The 17,635-nt window shown below is 50.2% G+C and overlaps 1 protein-coding gene across 12 annotated transcripts in view; it reads right to left on the bottom strand.

Moving 5' to 3' along the window:
- DCTN1 (dynactin subunit 1) overlaps positions 1-17,635 on the bottom strand; it is a 103,543-nt gene that overhangs the window by 13,995 nt on the left and 71,913 nt on the right. For 6 of the 12 annotated variants that reach the window (XM_084855190.1, XM_084855189.1, XM_084855191.1 and 3 more), the window contains exons 5-10: positions 11,587-11,607; positions 9,510-9,701; positions 3,718-3,915; positions 2,897-3,101; positions 1,831-1,909; positions 1,326-1,485 (exon numbers count right to left, since the gene is read on the bottom strand). In XM_084855190.1, coding sequence (XP_084711316.1) covers positions 1,326-1,485; positions 1,831-1,909; positions 2,897-3,101; positions 3,718-3,915; positions 9,510-9,701; positions 11,587-11,607 — 855 coding nt within the window. The remainder of the gene's footprint in view (positions 1-1,325; positions 1,486-1,830; positions 1,910-2,896; positions 3,102-3,717; positions 3,916-9,509; positions 9,702-11,586; positions 11,608-17,635) is intronic. The other 6 variants (XM_084855193.1, XM_084855194.1, XM_084855192.1 and 3 more) reach the window with 1 other exon arrangement.

The raw sequence follows: 17,635 nt of genomic DNA, 5'->3' as shown, positions 1-17,635 counted from the left end.
TTTTTCTGGATGTGTATTTTCTGCTCCTTTATTCTTCCATTATTGGGGAAGGTCAGCTGGAATTCTGATCGACGCTGGTGGATGCCCACGAGGCCTCTCTCCTCAGCAATGCATGGAAACACAGAGTGGAACCCCATGCAAGAGGTGCACTGCCTGCCACTGCCTCCAGCCCCCTTCTTACTGCGCCCCACAACTGAACTCAAGTGCTGAGCTTGGCATGGGGTTCCAGAGAGCTTCTAGATGGGCAGCTCCTAATGCTATCCATTCATTGCTCTTCTGCACATGCAGAATTGCAGTGGACTTTCTATGTTACCAGGTGTATTGAGCTTTGTGCATGTAAACATCATGCTATGTTCTGTCCACCTAGTGGGTGTGACGTAGTCATGTGGGCAGGGAAGGTAGAATTCACCAGACCAGTATTCTTCTTCCCAACCCCCTTTTTCCCATTCAGGTTTTTAAAAATCAAGCCTCCAGACTCTACTCTGCTCCACTCCCCCCTGCCCCATGGGCTGGCAGTAATCATGTCTGATCACCGTGTATTGGCCAAGGCGGTAGCTGCTGCTAGATCAGGGTGAGCAAAATGCGGCCACGGGCCCCTTGTCACCCCACCCTGGGGCATTTTTAACGCCCCCACACCACCATATGTTCTGTTGTTGTGGCAACAGCAGCACCCACCCCCCCCGCAATTTTGTTTTAGAACAAGGCATGCAGAGGAAGGCAGCCACAAAACAAGAGGGCGATTGGTTGGGGAAGCACGTACATGCCCTAAAACAGATGTTAAGAGACTGAAGCTGCTATAAAACAGCTTAGACTTTTTTTTTTCATTATCAGAACATGGAAACTGTGCACTCAATAAGCTTTATTTAATAAAGGAACTACTTTTAAAAACACGTTTTTATTTACTCTCCTAGAACCCTTCCTTCAACAGTTTCTCTAACTCCTTTCTCTATTTCTCCTCTTTCAAAAGTACGCATTCAGGCAGCTGCAGCATTGAGCGCCAGGATTTCTGCCGTCGAGTGGCTTGGGCAAGGCGAAGCAGCTGGGGTGAGGGGGCAAAGGGGCAGCAGCCTTAGTAGAGGCTTTCTCAATTAATCCCTGAACCAGAGTGCCCTTCAAGGGAAGATGGTCTTGTGCAGGGAGATGGAGCCTTCTTTTCTCCAGCCCCTCTTGAACAAGGGCACCAAGCTGGACAGGATGTGTGGCTACCTCATAAGGAGTGAGCAGACGCATTCCAGATTAGCCATTCCAGATTAACCCCTTGTCTGAAGGCAGGATGGCCAGCTAGGATTGCCCAGCCTGTTCCAGCCCCTACTGGCCCAAGTCACCTGCTCCTTCAGTTCATCAATGGTCCTTTCTGCCTGTTTCAGCTCCTCCTGCAGCTTCTCTTTCTGCTGGCGCAGGGACTCCAGCTCCACATTCTTCTTCTCCATGTGCTTCTGAAGTTTCACGTGCTCTTGCTTCTCTGAGGCAGACAGGTCCCGCATCCTTTCAAGGCAAAAGTGTGCTCAGCGTCACTCACTGGGCCCCCAGCAGCAATCTTCCCTCCACAGAACAGGAGGGCCTCCCAAGCCAGCTGGGGAAGGAGACTGCTTCTTGCGTGGGGAGGGAGGGAATGAAAGGCAGAGCCTCTCCCTCTCCCTATACTCAAACCGCCTCTGGAGGAGCCTGGGAACTATTCAGAAGGAAGCAGCTTCTCTGGGACCAGGCCATTTTTCTTCCTCAACAGAAACAGACCAAAGCAGGCAGACCAGATCCTACACGCTGGAAGAGCAGCGCAGGGAGCTGCCTCTGGGGGCGCTGTCTCCAAGGAAGGCATGTGCGTCTTCCTACCTCACGAGTGCCTCCTTCAGACGGGCATTCTGCTCTTCTAGCTGCTTGACGTGGTAGCTGGAGGCAGCACCATCTGAACCTAGAGAGGTGGACAGTGACACACAAAGGCTCTTCAGGATGCACAGTGCAACTTGGTTACCAGCAAGCCACACTGTGAACGCGAAGCATGGTTGACCTCTGGCTCAGCAGGCAGCACTGACCCCCACCCCCGGTCTACAGGTATCCCCACGCCAGCTGCCTAACTATGCTGGATGCAAGCCATGCTCAGGAGGGCAGAGCCTCCCCTATCACTGCAGCCTCGTTACCTAGCCTTGTGACTAGGCTCTTCTCTGGCTGCTGCTCAGGGTGGAGGACAGGCTTAGTTACAATGTAAGGACATAAGAAGAGCCCTGAAACTGGATCAGATCAGAGGCCTGTTTACTCCAGCATTCTGTTCCAACAGTGGCCAACCAGATGCCCCAATGGGATGCCCACAAGTAGGACATGAGTGCAACAGCACCCTCCTGCTCGTGTTCCCCAGCAACTGGAGTACATTGGCAGACTGCCTCTGATACTGGAGGTAGCACAGAGCCATCAGGAATAGTAGCCATTGCTAGCCTTCTCCTCCAGGAATTTGTCTGATCCTCTTTTAAAGCCAGCCAAAATGGTGGCCCCACGACATCTTGTGGAACTGAGTTCGATAGTTTAACTCTGCGCTTTGTGAAGAAGTATTCACTGCCTAAGAAGGGCAAGTCAAGGTCATTCATCCTGGTCAGTTAGCAACCCGAAGGCATGTTCGTTTGTGTCTGTGGGGGGGTTTGCCTGTGCACACGTGCGTGTGCATGTCCTTGTATCTGTCCTGAATCCCCCACCAGTCAGCTTCACGGGGTGACCCCACTGGGTTCCAGCATTAGGAGAGAGGGAGAAAAAGTGACCACGCTCATCAGAGTCACACGATACTTTGGTAGGTTCACATACACACTCCACCCCCCAGGAAGATGCACACATTCCAGCTGCCCTGCCAGGAGAGCGGAGCATCCCCCACCTGCCCTGCTGCCAGGGTGGCCAGAGCCCCCAACATTCTCACCCTTCTCCTCTATCTCATGCTTCAGGATCTCCAGGTCCATGGTGAGGTCCTCCGCCTTCTCCTTCAGGGAGTCCACCTCCTGCTGCAGTGACTCTGCCCGCTCCTCTGCCATCTCCTTGTCCAGAGTGGCCATCTCAATAGCGTCGGCCGTGTCGGCCATTTCCTCCATGTAGCGCTCTTTGGCCTCCAGGGCCTCTTTGGCGTCCTGCAGGGACAGGAGGCAGCCATGCCTGTTCAGTGGAGGGGAGGGTCAGTCACACGACCTTCCTCCTGGAGCCACACCTGGCGCCCAGCCCTCTTGGAGGGGCTGTATCTCGGGGTGGGCAATTTGTGGCCCTCCAAATGCTTTGGCCTGGAGTGCCGCCGGCCCTAGCCAGCACAGCCAATGGTGAAGGAGGAGGGGTGGTGCAGACCAAAACATCTGGGAGGCCACACGCTGCCTGCCCCTGCCTTATCTGGTAGCTACCAATGGCAACTGATCCAAGATCTTAGGCTGACGGGCCAAATCAGATTTGGGAAAGGGCCTCTGAACAGTGGAGGGGAGGGAATGCATCCAGCAGTCTGAGCTGAAGTCCAAATCTGAGGGGAGCTGGGGGGACCCTGGACTCTTGTCTATGGGCTGCTAGGAAACTACCATGTTCTAAGAGAACAGGGAAACACCCACTGAACAGGACCCAAAGAGGCAGGCAACTTCCCAGGCATATGGGCTGTCATACAAGACCAAGGCCCACTCCTTGGATGTACACCCGCCCCCATGCTCTGCCTGTTGCCAGAATGCTTTGCGACTTCCTGTCTGAGCTGCCCATCCGCTGACAGCTCACCTTTTTAGCTTCCTTCAGGCGCTTCTGGAGTTCAGCCTGCTGCTCTTGCATTTTACTCTTCCACTCCTGGACCTGCTCCAACTGGATCTTGTACTTCTCTAGCTCTTTCAGCTTGGCCTTGTCTTCATTCCGCTTCATCTTGAGGGTCTCCAGTTTTTCCTCTAGATCTCGCACCTGACCACGCAAATTCTCCTCCTCCTGAAAGACAAAGAAAAAGGTGCTCTCATAATACTAGATCTCAATGGGTCATCCCATGGAGCCGACTGGGAGATTCAGGACAGATAAAAGGAAATACTTCATACAGAGTATAGTTAAATTATGAAACTCACTTCCACAAGATGTAGTGATGGCCACCACCTTGGATAGCTTTTAAAAGGGGGTTAGAAAAATTCATGGAGGAGAAGGCTATCAACAGCTACTAGTCCTGATGGCTCTATGCTACCTCCAGTATCAGAGGCAGTATGCCTATGTGCACCAGTTGCTGGGGAACATGGGCAGAAGGGTGCTGTTGCACTCAAGTCCTGCTTGTGGATCCTTGGTCGACAGCTGGTTGGCCACTGTGTGAACAGAATGCTGGACTAGATGGACTCTTGGTCTGACCCAGCAGGGCTCTTCTTACACTCTTATGTGCTGTCGCTGCCAGCACACTGCTTTCAGGCAGACGTGAAACTCCCTTTGCAGTCCAGCCTGGACTGCCAAGCAGGAAACAAATATCTTAACCCACCGAAGGGGACCTTGTACTACCAGATCTCTCTGCAAATAGCAAAGCATCCATTGACATTCATTTACACCAAGGTCTTGGCTAATGGGGACAACAGCCCGAGGTTATCAATGATTATCAGCACTATTGTACACTAAGTTTTATTGTTTTAGTTGTAAGGCAACTTGAAAATAAGTCCATTGAAGATAAATAAGTTACTTGGAGCAGCAACAGCCTGGGATGCATGTTCCCTGCAGCACACAAATACAACTATCTCCAATTCAAGATTTGTACTAAATGGCAGAAATCTACCAAACCTCCTTATTTTTCCTTGCTCCGCATAATTTCCAGGTTTTGAAAACCATGCAGAATTTTTTTGGCAACGAGAAGAATGTGTGGATACTGGAAATAGTCAAGCTGTAGGATGAGGAGCCCCACATTAGCAACTCCATGGAGGGGAAGAAAGGGCTGGGCAGCTCATGGAAGCCCTTCCTTATGACTTCTGAAGTGCCACCCTTACCCTCTGCGTCCCAAGATTGCACCAGGTATAACATTACACTTCACTTTGTGGTTATAAAGAGCAAGGAATTCATTGCTTTAAGAAGAAGAGAGGGAAAAGGGGGTAGGGAGAAGCTCCTTCCTGAGAAGTTGTGCAATTGACACAGAGACACTTAGATGGGCAATACCCCCCACCCTCCTGAAATCTGCCCTCAAAAGCTGCTATTTGCACTGAAAGGGAAACTGCCCCATCACCACAGTCCCAATCCTGATTGAGCCCTGCATAGGTGCTATCTGAAATTTAAAAAAAGAATCAAGCAATGCCCAGCTATGGGCTTAACCCAACATATAGGTTGGCTCTAAAGCAAGCCTGAAAAATGGCTGCAATGACAGCTCGTTCCTCTAGGCTGTGCTTCTCCTCACCTCCAAGGCGTCTCCTGGGCTGGTTTCTAGGGCCGTGCCTTCGCAGAATTTCACAGAACTTTGTCTAAATGTTAGGGGGATCTAGCAGATGCTTTGAAAGTGATACTTATTTGTATGCCTGGTAATCAGGTAGAGCATCACAGGTTAAGGCCAGCAAATTCATGATGCTATTTTTTTAAAGAAAAGTTTTAACTGTACTTAAAAATAAGCAAATAATGTCAATTCATTGTACTATATTATACAATATGAAGAGAAATCTCCTTCCAGTATTCTCAGAGTAAATTCCGTTACAAGAATAAACTTAAATGAAATATGAGGGGGAAAACATTACAAAATATATACCATATCATAGAATCATAGAATAGTAGGGTTGGAAGGGGCCTACAAGGCCATCGAGTCCAACCCTCTGCTCAATGCAGGAACCCAAGTCAGAGCATCCCTGACAGGTGGCTGTCCAGCCTCGTCTTGACAGCCTCCAGTGTGGGAGAGCCCACCACCTCCCTAGGGAATGGGTTCCATTGTCGTATTGCTCTGACAGTCAGGAGGGTTTTCCTGATATTCAGCTGGAATTGGGCTTCCTGTAACTTGAGCCCATTATTCCGTGTCCTGCACTCTGGGATGATCGAGAAGAGATCCTGGCCTTCTTCCCTGTGACAATGTTTCAAGTACTTGAAGAGTGCTATCATATCTCCCCTCAGCTTTCTCTTCTCAAGGCTAAACATGCCCAGTTCCTTCAGTCTCTCCTCATAGGGCTTTGTTTCCAGTCCCCTGATCATCCCTGTTGCCCTCCTATGAACCCTCTCCAGTTTGTCTGCATCCTTCTTAAAGTGTGGTACTCAGAACTGGACAAAGTACTCCAGATGAGGCCTAACCAGTGCTGAGTAGAGGGGAACTAGTACTTCCTGGGATTTGGAAGCGATGCTTCTATTAATGCAGCCCAAAAGAGCATTGGCCTTTTTTGCAGCCACATCACATTGTTGGCTCATATTCAGCTTGTGATCGACAACAATTCCAAGATCCTTCTCGCTTGTAGTGTGGTTGAGCCACGTATCCCCCATCTTTTAACTGCACATTTGGTTTCTTTTTCCTAGGTGCAGAATTTGGCATTTATCCCTATTCAATGTCATTCTGTTGTTTTCTGCCCAGCGCTCCAGTCTATCCAGATCACTTTGAATTTTGTTTCTGTCTTCCAAAATATTAGCTATCCCACCCAATTTTGTGTCATCTGCAAATCTGATCAGCATTCCCTGCACCTCCTCATCCAAGGCATTAATACAAATGTTGAAAAGCACTGGGCCCAGGATTAAGCCCTGCGGTACCCCACTCGTTACCTCTCCCCAGTTTGAGAAGGTCCCATTGATAAGCACTCTTTGAGTCCAATTCTGTAGCCAACTGTGGATCCACCGGATCGTTGTTTCATCTAGCTCACTTTGAGCTAGTTTGCTCATCAGGAGATCATGGGGCACTTTGTTGAAAGCTTTGCTGAAGTCGAGGTATATTATGTCTACAGCGTTCCCACGGTCCACAAGGGAAGTTACTTGATCAAAAAATGAGATCTGGCAGGACTTGTTCTTGACAAATCCATGTTGGCTTCGAGTCATCACTGCCTTGTTGTCAAGGTGCTTACAGAGGGATTGCTTTATGATCTGCTGCAGAATTTTCCCAGGGATTGATGTCAGACTGACTGATCTGTAGTTCCCAGGATCCTCCTTTTTACCCTTTTTGAAGATAGGGACAACACTAGCCCTCCTCCAGTCATCTGGCACTTCACTCGTCCTCCATGATTTCTCCAAGAGAATAGACAGCGGCTCCGAGAGTTCTTCTGCCAGTTCCTTTATTACTCTAGGATGCAGTTCATCTAGCCCTGGAGATTTGAACTCATTCAAAGTCATTAGGTGTTCTTTGACCATATGCCTATCGATCTCAAGCTGCACTCCTGCCCCTTCAGCCTGTACTTCACCTTTGCCAGTGGGGTCATAGACCCTCTTTTGGGAGAAGACTGAGCGAAAGTAGGAATTGAGCACTTCTGTCTTTTCTTTGTCATCTGTTATCATTTTGCCATCCTTATTTAATAGCTGAACCACCATTTCTTTCCTTTGCCTTTTACTATGCGCGTAGCTGAAGAAAGCCTTTTTGTTGTTTTTAGCATCCCTCGCTAGCCCCTCAGCTCGTTCTCAGCTTTAGCCCTCCTGACGCCATCCCTGCAGTTCTGTGCTACCTGCCTGTACTCTTCCTTTGTTGCTTGGCCTTCTTTCCACTTCTTATATGTGTCCTTTTTTGTTTTCATATTTGTTAACATAAATCTTTCAAGGACATAAAAATAGTATTTCACATTGGGATATATTAAATTATTTTTAGAGTAATCAATAAAAACTTTCAACTCTTCTTTAAAGGTATTCCATTTCTCTATTTCTTCTGTTCTAATATAATGAGTTAATTTAGCCATCACTGCTAGGTCCCACATTTTATTGTACCATTCTTTTACAGAGGGATGTTTTTGAGATCTCCAGTTCTTCGCATACAATATCCTAGCTGCAGCAAATATGTGAGACACTAATTCCTCATGCTCTTGAACTACTGACGCCTCAAAAAAGTTCAAAAGAAAAATTACTGGGTCTAAAGGCATTTCATAACTTAAAACTTTTGCTAAAAGAAGTTTCTTTCTTCTCCAGTATTTTTGAAGTAAAGACTCATAGAATAGTAGGGTTGGAAGGGGCCTATAAGACCACTGAGTCCCTCCCTCTGCTCAATGAAGGAATCCAAGTCAAAGCATCCCTGACAGAAGGCCATCCAGCCTTGTCTTGAATGCCTCCAGTGTGGGAGAGCCCACTACCTCCCTAGGGAATTGGTTCCATTGTCGTATTGCTCTAATAGTCAGGAGGTTTTTCCTGATGTTCAGTCAAAATCTGGCTTCCTTGTAACTTGACCCCATGATTCTGTGTCCTGCACTCTGGCATGATCGAGAAGAGATGCTGGCCTTCCTCTCTGTGACAACCTTTCAAGTACTTGAAGAGCGCTATCATATCTCCCCTCAGTCTTCTCTTCTCTAGGCTAAACATGCCCATGTTCTTTCAGTCTCTCCTCATAGGGCTTTGTTTCTAGTCCCCTGATCATCTTCGTTGCCCTCCTCTAAACCCTCTCATTTGTCTGCATCCTTCTTAAAGTGTGGCGCCCAGAACTGGACACAGTACTCCAGATGAGGCCTAACCAGTGCTGAGTAGAGGGGTGGAACATTTCCACTGTAGATAAAAAATAATCTCCCATATTGTCTTTACACTTTCATCAAATAGGGGAGTATTTTTATTTATTTTGTTTATAAAAACTGGCACTAAATACCATCTTGACATAATTTTATCACAATATTCTCTCAGTGTCATGTTCAAAGAAAGATTATGATTTTCCTTCAAATATTATCCCAAATTTCCAGTGAGATATTTTTGCCTGATGATGATGCTAATGTTATTCCAGTGTTCGCATGCTCCAGAGCACATGTCCATGACTGCTGGAAAGCAGAGGTAATCTTCACCTATGAAAGCCCTTCTCCCCACCACCCAGCCAATGTCAGGAAGGGGAGGGCTGGTTTCCGGAGGGCATGGTTTGGTTCCACCCCTAGAACCTCTATGACAGAGCACCAGCAGAGCCCACTGGACAGAGGGCTACTCCTGGCAGCCCCTCTGTTGCTACAAACTAACTGACAGCTCCATCACTGCTTCCTCTCATCTGCCCACCTGTCAAGTGGGAATAACGCTGCCGTGCTTCGGAGCATTGTTATGAGGGAGCCTGTGAACAATAGAATAGTGCTTTCCATGTCCCTATGAAACAGCAGAGACAGTAACACAAACATCGGCAAGCCCAGCAGCTCCTGGGCAAACTGGGCACCATCATCACGTCTCCCTTTCAGCCAGTGTCAAGATGACATGGCAGCAAAGGAGCAGCAGACCTCAGCAAGATCAAAGGCTTACTCTAATGAGCGGCGTGTGCACATGGGCATCCAGAGGCGGTGGCTGCAGCTTTTGAGGGCAACGGGCCCTCCTGGGGCCGCACTGCCCACTTGTTGCCCAGGAATCAAGCGGAGAAGCTCCAGAAAGCACTGCGAAGCAGAGCCCGCACGTTCCAAAACGACAGTGAGAAGCAGTCCCTGGAGCAAGCCGGGGCAAAGGTGCCTGCTTACCTTGGTTGGTGACGGGACTACTGGAGGAGCCACTGGAGAAGTCAGAGACGGGGTTGGAACAACAGGTGCAGCCAGAGGTGTCTGTGCAGGTGTGCTTGGCTCGCTGCTGCTCATCTCTCCTGCCGACGCTGAGGCCGAGCCAGAGAGCCCCGCTGTGCCGCTGGACGCTGCTGAACTGGCAGTCCGGGTGGGCTGCAAGACAGCCACAGGGATGCGGGGAGAGGAAACAAGAGAATTAAAAGGGCAAGCTGAGCCTAGGATTGGCTCTCTGGTGCAACAGCTTTGCCCAACCTATGCAGCATCACAAAGAGCTGAATATACACAGGTGCTGATGAATCCAATAATCTGCAAAAATCAGTATTTGCCTTAGTGTCGAAGTTCAGGCTAAGTTGATGGCAGTAACAGTGTACGGCTTTGACAGTGAACCTCCCAAGGAGTCCAGGGAGAGGCACTTGGTCCCCTGCTTGGAACCTGCCCCCCTGCTCTGCATCCCAGACTCATGGGAAGCGGGGCGGGGGAGGAGAGACTGGCTGTGGTGAGTAGAGAGGCACCATGCACATGAACCCAGGCACCCTCTCCTTCACTATTCCTGCGTCTGTTGCAGGGGTGAAACGTGGCCTTCAAACCAGGATTGTGTCCTGGCTCAGACTAAACCCTTGAACCCCCACCTGCAAAGCTCAAGGGCCAAAACAAATATTCCAATGTGGGCTTCCCACTGGGGCATCTGGTTGGACATTGGGAAACAGGACACTGGACTAGATAGGGGCCTTTGGTCTGATCCTGCTTCAGGGCTCTGCTGAGGTTCTTTTATGAGAAAATGCTGCAAGAAGGTAAACAGCCAGTAACAGCTGAAGCAGCCAGCCTTTGCAGTGCCTCGAGAATCTGACGTCAGCCTTGAATCTCACCCCTTGCGAAGCTTCCTGAATCTTCCCCAGAATTCAGGGTGGGAAGTGTCAGATGCAACCCAGTGTTAAGAGCTGCTCCTTTTAATGCTATTAGCACATGTTACGTCCAAAACTGCAGGGGCTTTTCCACACCGCTGGAAGGACCACAACCTTACACAAGAAGGAACATCCCAAACTGCAGGAGTGGAGCAAATTCTTTAAAGGTCCAGCCTAACAACATCCATGTGCCTGCTGCGTAGGGAGGGGGGCTGCTGAGCATGAAAAGAAACCTCGATGCTCTGCTACTGATCCGAGACCACGCTGTGCCCAGTCACCCACCACAGAGTCAAACCCATTCCTTCTAAGGATGGCATCCTACAGAAGCTAATAGAGAAGTGCTCACTGGGCCCTCTCCCACCCCTGGCAAATAATATATGCATATCCACATTCCAGGAGAAGGGCAGTGGAATGACCCCATGCTCAGCACGTTTCAGGCATCATCTTTTCAGGTTTCAGTTTGGCAACCTAAAGCAGCCGCTTGCATGTACAACTAATTCCTCAGACAACTTGAGCCTTTCTTCTCCCCTGGAGTTTTGCTGCATTTCTAGCTTAAGAGCAAGTTTTACGAAGAAATGCAGGACTGGTGGGGGAAAGCCAGGAAGACTGTTAGCATGGACACGGGGCAGATTTTGATTCCACCAGGAAGGACATGCCCACCCCCACTCCACACAGCTTGCAGCAACTGGTGCCAAGAGGAATCCCTGGCGGAGGCTGCTCAGAGAGCATCTTCTCAGCCTTCCAGATATGGGACAATGCTGCCCACAAGTTATGCCCTGAGCTGGATAAGAGAATAGGCAGAGTTGCCGTTAGGGCCACACCTTTGCAATGCTGAAAAACAGCCAGGAGTCTTAGGTATCTTCAAGTCATAGGGGGAGTTGCAGCAAACAAGCAGCCTGGACGTGTGATTTTTTTGTCCTTGGGGGCTGGAGTGAAGCCCTCCAAAAGAGCCATGTCTGGGCTTGGCTTCAGTCTCCTGCCTCCAGACTGGCTGCCTGCCCCAATGGCCACTGGCAGCAGAGGCATTGGAGCAACGCCCATTTCAGAGGGCAACTGCAAGGGGCCTGAAGGACCACTCTTTGCTGCAGAGAACATTCAGCATTCACTACAGCAGCCCAATGCCCACCAGTTCTCACCTTGGGCCTCCGGGTTGTAGTCTGGAGGCCAGCAGGAGCAGAAGGCAGAGGAGGAGAGACAGTCATAAGGGGGAGACAGGAACAGAGACACACAGAGAGCAGTAGTGGCGGCGGCAGCGGCGGCGGCAGAAGAGAACAAAGTGAGGGGGAAACAAGGAAGACAGGAGTGTGGTTAGTGTGCACAGCATCAGCGCCATAAGCGTATCACCTTGTGCACTTGGTAGTCTCCCTCCACCGCCCGCTGCTGTTCATGCGCAGTCCACATGGGGCTTCTCTCACACTTGTGCTGGACACGCAGGGGCTTTGGTGGCAGCACGGTCTCCTCTGCTCAGACAAGGAACAGGCCAAAGCGGTGCTCTCCCTGCCTTGCCGATCAAGAGCAGACTGCAAACACTGCTTGCACCCCCCGCCCATAAATGGCAGAGCTCTGCAAGCAGAGAGTGGTGGCCAGCCTTTCAGGAGCCCCCATTCACTTCAGGTGAAACTCAGAGGCAAATGCTGGGAGGCCCCTCTGCCGTTGGAGGAGCGTTGGAGTCAACCTGCTCTCCTGCTTCTCTAGACTCTGGGGCAACAGGGATAAGCCTGGAGTTGACTCCATCCCCCTCCTCACAAGACAAGCTTCCAGGGTGCAAACTCTTGGGGGGGGGGGCTTGTCTGGGTGTCAGCAATGCAAAGGAGACCTCCCCCGCCTTTTCCCAGTAATGGCTGGTTATGGGCCACCCCACACAACACATGTTTGTAACCCCGAAGCAGCCACTGCTGCCAGGTGGGCCAGTCCCCGCTTTCAAAGGGTGCCTGCCCCATGATCACAGCCTGAATCACCCCAGGGGTCAAGGGCACCTTGGACCACTGCTGACTTCCCAGGACCCAGCAGGCCAGGGAGCCACTTTCTGCTGCAAGGGTGGGGAGAGGCTGAAACTGGAGTCAGAAGACAAAAGACCCAGATCGTCTACACTGACTGGCAGCCCTGGCTCTCTCGCCAGGGTTTCAAGTAGGGGGCTTTCCCAGCCCTACCTGGCAATACTGCCTGGGATTGAACCTGGGACCTTCTGCATGCAAAGCGGGGGCCCTGCCACTGAGCTACGGCCCATTCCTTAGAGGACAGCCTGATGGCACCTCCCAAGTATCTAGAGCCAGACCTCAACCCAGGGGCTGCTACCGGGAACAGCCACGCTTCTTCCTTGTTAAAACTGGGAGCACAAACTGTGGATGCTTCCAGATGAGGCTTTTATCCTGCAGTCGCCCTGCCTCCTTCATGGAACTTTGGTGGTGGTGGTGGTTGGTGTCCAGACATTGTCATATTCAACTTGTAACCCTCCCATTTTTTCCCACCATTTCTTCATCTTTTTCCTTACTGCAGAATACCCGTGAAGGAAAAAAAACACCAGTAGAATGGCAGCACAATGCCTTGCGATGAGTAGTGCAAGGAGCCCTCCCTCTGTCTGGCTGCACTCAGCACATGTTGGTGCAAAACGGTCTGCCAGGAGCAGCTCAGAGTGGTGCACAGTGCTGTCCTCCCATTGGTCAGCATCTTGCAAAGGGACTGGTTAGGCTTCTTCCTCTGGAAGCTCTGGAGGATATCAGACAAACAGTGGAAGTTACAAGGCTGGAGTTAAAATTTACTGCCGATTTCTCACAGAAAACGGCCTTTGCCCTTGATGAGTTCATCAGCCACTTATCCACTTGGTCTGGCTTTCCAGGAGCTCACACTGGAGCTTCCAAAGAGTAGTCCAGCTCTGAGAAAAACACTGCCTTCACCCCCACTTAGCCAGCCATGTGCACCCAGAGGGGTTTGGCTTAGGTCACGGCCAACGCAAGGATGTCAGGTCAGCCTGCAAAAGAGTACGTGGACAAAGCCTCCATCGTCAGAGGAGGGAGGCTGCCTCACACACTGCTCCTCCTGCCCTGCTAGTCGATGCAGAATCCATGCCAAACATGGAAATGCCACTCAACCCCTCATCCCCATCCCACAGAGAGAGCACGCGTTAAAAGTGCGTTCAACTAGAGCTTCTGGCTGGAGGTGAAAAGGGTAGCTGACTTTCTGCAGCCAGGAAATAGTTCAGCAATGCTGCTTTCAGATAACTGAGGAGGAACAGCTCCAGGACTGTGTGCCTGTGTGCATGTTTTCTGGGCAGCTGCAGTGTTCCCACACAAGTCTGGCAGTTGGTATCTGGTGCATAATTCAGCCTCTTCAGATCTCAGCTTTAATTTTTTTTAATTATATGTTTCTAGCCCTTGTGACTGCTAAGAAAAAACACCTGGGCAGCTCTTAATAAGAGGTGCCTCCAGACAGAGGGCTCCTACTGCAAACCATCAGAAGGCATTGTGCAGCTATTCTGTCTTTTTTCCTTAATGAAATGTCTGCAGTAAGATAAAAAAAATAATGGGCTCAAGTTACAGGAAGCCAGATTCCAGCTGAACATCAGGAAAAACTTCCTGACTGTTAGATCAATACGACAATGGAACCAATTGCCTAGGGAGGTGGTGGGCTCTCAAGATGAGGCTGGACAGCCACCTGTCAGGGATGCTTTGACTTGGATTCCTGTACTGAGCAGGGGGTTGGACTCGATGGTCTTGTAGGCCCCTTCCAACCCTACTATTCTATGATTCTAAGCAGTAGGAAAACACGGGAGGGCTTTGAGTGGAAGACGTCATTGTCTGGACCCCCCCCCCTCGAGTAAAATAATGTGAATGAGGCAGGGCGATGGTGGGATAAAGGCCTCCTCTGGAAGGGTTGCGAGACCTCAGAAGCTGGGCTGGGGTGGAAGGAACAGGTCTCCTGTGTGTGGGACTCCCCTGCCCCGAACAGTTTCTTGCCCCCAGCTTACCCACCCCTCACAACTGATGCCCTACTGCCCTTGCCAAGGAAGGCCCCACCAGCTCTTAAGCAAAGAACCGGCAGGAGGGTCCGCAGCTCAGGGATGCAGCATGCCCTTTGCATGCAGAAGGCCCCCAGTGAGATCCCTGCCGCACCTCTAGCAAGAGGGCTGGGAAGAGACCTCTGACAGAGACTCAGATTGGTGCTGCCTGTAATATGTCTCTAAAGACAAGCAGATCTATGTCCATTTGCTTACTGTGCACAATGCCTTCATCCTGGTTACAACCTTGGAGTTTCCTTGGCACACAGTTAGGCTGTTTTTGGCACAGAGTGCTCTGGTCCCGTGGGCACTATTAAGCTACGATGCATGGAGCAAAGCATTGGTGCGCTTTGGGGGTGGGGGTCACAGCTGGCACCAGGATGGAAGGCTAATATATTTGTTACTTAATGCCTTCCAAGGCATTTGCATCACTCAGAGCAAGCTTACAACAATGAAAAACAAAACAAACAGCATAAAAACAGGCTCGGCAGATTAGAACGTTCTAAAATAAGGGTCTTCCACATAAAAACCATGGGTCCAGTAGGACAAATGCTTGCCAGAACTGGAACATTTTAACTATTTGGTGAAGAACTCTAAGGGCTGCAAATGGCTCTCATGGGGTAAGATATTCTACAATTTGGGCACAGCCACTGCGAAAGTTCTCTCTCGTCTTCCAACCAACTGTGCCTCAGCCACAGACAGGACATGGAGCAGGGCCTCGCCAGCATATCTTAGGGAGTGAGCAGGGTGCTATGGGAGGAGACCGCCCCTCAGGTATCCTGGACTCAAGCCATTTAGGGCTTTAAAGGTCATCACCAACACTTCCATTGTGCCCAGAACACATTGGTGACCAGTTAACTATTGCAGAGTAGGTGCAATATGATCCCATGGGTGAGAGTCCACTAACACCTCTGCAGCCACATTCTGAGCCACCTGAGGTTTCTGAAGACTCTTCAAAGCTGGGGCACATTGCACTTATCCAGCCTGGATGTAAGCAAGGCATGTGTTACTATGGCTAGGTCTGATCTTCTCAGGAACAGGCTCAGCTGGCGCACCAGCCTGAACTAGGCAAAGGCAGCCTGGCCACAGCTATTATCTGGGCATCCAGATGAAAAGCCAGATTCAGGAGCACCCCCAAACCGTGAGCCTGGTTTTTCCAGGGGAATGCCAACGTGTCCAAAAACAGGTGGAATCCCTATTCCAAAGTCATTCTCTCGCCTGACCAGAAGCACCTCTTTCTTGTCTGGATCAATTTATTAGTCCTCATCCAGGCACCGGTTCAGGACATCAACAGCTGATAAAAAGGAGAAATAGAGCTGCATGTCATCTCCACATTGATGACATTACACTCCAGATCCCCAGACAATCTCTTCCAGTGGCTCCATGTTGTTGTTAATTGCACGTGGGACCAAACTGATCTCTGAGGGACACCATGGGTGCTTCCAGATGGGGGGCTCCTAGAGCTACCAATGAGAAGGCCTTGTGCAGCTGTTCCATCTTTTTCTCCATAACAAACTTTCTGGGGTAAGAGAAGAGATGGAAGAAGCAGTGGGAAAACACAGGAGGGTTACAGGTTGAAGATGTCTGGGCCCCGCTGTGAATGAGGCAGGGCAATGGCACCACAAAAGCCTTGTCTGGAAGCACCCCCTGTGCCAATGGCTAAGGCATCAAACAAAAGTTCCCCAGCACCACCTTCTGGAAACCACTCCCCAGGAAGGATCAGAACCATTGAAGATTCATGCCTCCCAAGCCCATCCTAGCTAGATCATCTAGAAGGCTACCATGCTTGGTGGTACTGAATGCCACTAAGAAGTCCAGCAGAACCAACAGGAATGCACTCTCATTGCCCACCTCCTGGCGTAGATTGCCTATAAAGTGACCAAAGCTGCTTTCATCTCAAAACCAGACCCTGAAGCCAGATTAAGATGGGTCTTGATGATCTGATTCCTTCAAGAATCTGAAGCTGAGATGCTGTGACACACTCAAGCACCTTGTCCAAAAATAGGTTTGAGACTGGCCAGAAATTAACCAGCATGGTGGGATCAAGAGAGGGTTTTCCCACAAAGGTCTCACAACAGCCATGTTAAGGCCGGATGAAAGTACTTCTTCCTCTCAGGAGACATCTACATTTCCCACTCTCTTTACCTACTTCGCCATGCCTCCTCTGGCTGTTTTAATCAACTAGGGAAGACAAGGGCCACACATGCAAGTAACTGATCTCACATTTCCAAGGATCTTCTCCACATCCTTGGGCCAGGCCCCCGTGTGAGCTGGCTGAAGTGTTAGCTAGTGGTACACCCCAGATGTGCCAACCATCCAGCCATCTCCATCAAAGTCTTAAGGGGGCAGAACTCAAAGTGGTGAGTGCTGTTTTTGAGAAGCTGCAGCAAAATGTGGGTTGAAAACCCAGTCTCCTCTGTTCTGGTACCACACAAATTCTGACCAGAAATTACATTGAACTTAGCAACCTGTTCATAGTCTTGCTGATGTCCTAGTGCAGGGGTGCAAAACTTCAGGCCTGGGGCCAAATCCCACACTCCTGGAGTCCCAATCTGGGGCAGAGTACCCCCCCAATACTTTGGTGGCTCTCCAGCATTTGTGCAGCTTTCCCCACATTCTAAAGGTCAAAATGCCTCTCTGAAGGCTGAGTGACTGGCAGCAGGACCTTGAAGCGCCAATATGCTGTGGGTTTTTTGTATGTTTGGCTCTGCCCCCTTTGGCTTTGCCCAGCACTGGAATGCAGCCCCTGAGAACTTCTCTGACATGAAATTTGGCCCTTGGGCTGAAAGAGGTTCTGCACCTCTGGCCTAGAGGGTAGTAATTCTGAACAGGAAGAATCCCCTGGAGAGCTGCCTTTGGGGCATGACCTGTTGAAATTCAGAATGCACTGGAGAAGCCAGCTGCCAAATCTTGCTTCGGGGACAATGCTGAAGACTGTCACTTACTTTCTCAATGCGCTTATGCATCTCCCATCATTCAGTAGGGCTTGTGGAGGAGACCTACCTGCAGGATTGTGCATGGTATGCTTCAAAAGGAGAATGGAACCAATGGGCAATTTGGTGCAAACTGTGGGCAGTGAAAGTTCTGGGGGACCAGGCGAGGAGGATTAAAGCCCCATCCCAATGAGCATCCACTGCCAAGTCTTAGAACCCAACATTAGATGGCTACTAGGAGGAGATGGCAAGAAATGG

The sequence above is a fragment of the Heloderma suspectum genome, chromosome 5, assembly GCF_057233095.1.
Source record: "Heloderma suspectum isolate Gila_16-S chromosome 5, 16-S_ref, whole genome shotgun sequence".
Classification (NCBI taxonomy): domain Eukaryota; kingdom Metazoa; phylum Chordata; class Lepidosauria; order Squamata; family Helodermatidae; genus Heloderma; species Heloderma suspectum.
This window is presented reverse-complemented; position numbering and strand designations above follow the sequence as displayed.